This window comes from Lathyrus oleraceus, chromosome 7, assembly GCF_024323335.1.
Source record: "Lathyrus oleraceus cultivar Zhongwan6 chromosome 7, CAAS_Psat_ZW6_1.0, whole genome shotgun sequence".
NCBI classification, from domain to species: Eukaryota; Viridiplantae; Streptophyta; class Magnoliopsida; order Fabales; family Fabaceae; genus Lathyrus; species Lathyrus oleraceus.
The window spans coordinates 491,034,068-491,035,043 of record NC_066585.1 but is presented as its reverse complement, the minus strand read 5'-3'; the positions used below and the strand labels follow the sequence as shown (position 1 = coordinate 491,035,043).

At 31.2% G+C, this 976-nt stretch overlaps 1 protein-coding gene across 1 annotated transcript; it reads right to left on the bottom strand.

Annotated features, from left to right (window-relative positions):
• Window positions 1–402: 402 nt before the first annotated feature.
• Window positions 403–723, bottom strand: LOC127104513 (uncharacterized). The gene has a single exon (XM_051041697.1). The coding sequence runs from the start codon at window positions 721–723 to the stop codon at window positions 403–405; it is 321 nt and encodes a 106-aa protein (XP_050897654.1).
• Window positions 724–976: the final 253 nt, after the last annotated feature.

The following is a 976-nucleotide window of genomic DNA, read 5'->3' as shown; positions in this document are numbered from 1 at the left end:
CTTCAACGGAACATAAAAAATGTTTTCCCTAAAGTCTTTTAACATTTTACAATATCATCTCAAAAAAAATTAAAAACTTTAAAGATTATTTTTATTTTCAAAATAACCTTTTTAAAATTTCAATTTACTATACTATAAAGTTATGTAAAATCAGGACTAGTCTACATTGGTGCCGCCACAGGCATAATATTGTGATATCAAATGTGCAACCAAACAATTAAAAATAAAATAAGTGCAAAATATTCATCCTTTTGTGTTTGAGTAATTGTACAATATTTCATTGACATCCACTATAATTCCAAACACATTGAAAAAGAATAAATGTAAAGTAACAATTTTCCTTTTAAGCATTTGAATAAACACAAAAATCATTCTAAATTCAACAATAGCAAACAAAATATCTTATTTTCGAAGATAATTTGTGGCCAGATATGCAACATCACTAAGAAACGTCATCTCATTATTCATCTTAGAAATAGAAGGATTAACTATTTTCTCATTAGCCAATTCACGATCACAAGCTTGTGGTCCATCACCAGCAACTCTAGCATCATAGTTTGCAGAAATTGGATCCACAGCCAACTCACCTAATGAACTTCTAAACGACATAACCAATCCGTCGTAATCACTAGTTGCACAATTTTTGATGGCGTGTGAAGAAGGAAACTCCTTTATCAATGTTTTAAGGTAATCTTGGCCTTTTGTTGCCTTCTCTATTGCCATCTCTAAGAATAACTTGCTAAGGGTAAGATAGTCTTTTGCCGAAGTTATTTTAGGGTTAGGGCTTAGAAGTTTCAAGCAACGTTGGTTGTCTTTTCCAGCATCTTTGCATACATTTTTGTACAAATTGGAGTTTGATTTTGGTATAATGGCGTGAGAATTAAAGATCAAGGAAATTGTAAGGAATAGGGATAAACATCTTGAGGGATTCATATTGTTATGCAGTGACTGAATGAAGATACTTTAGGGTTCTTAA

Coding starts and splice junctions, on each gene's coding strand:
- LOC127104513 (XM_051041697.1), bottom strand. CDS start 723: ATGGCAATAGAGAAGGCAACAAAAGGCCAAGATTACCTTAAAACATTG.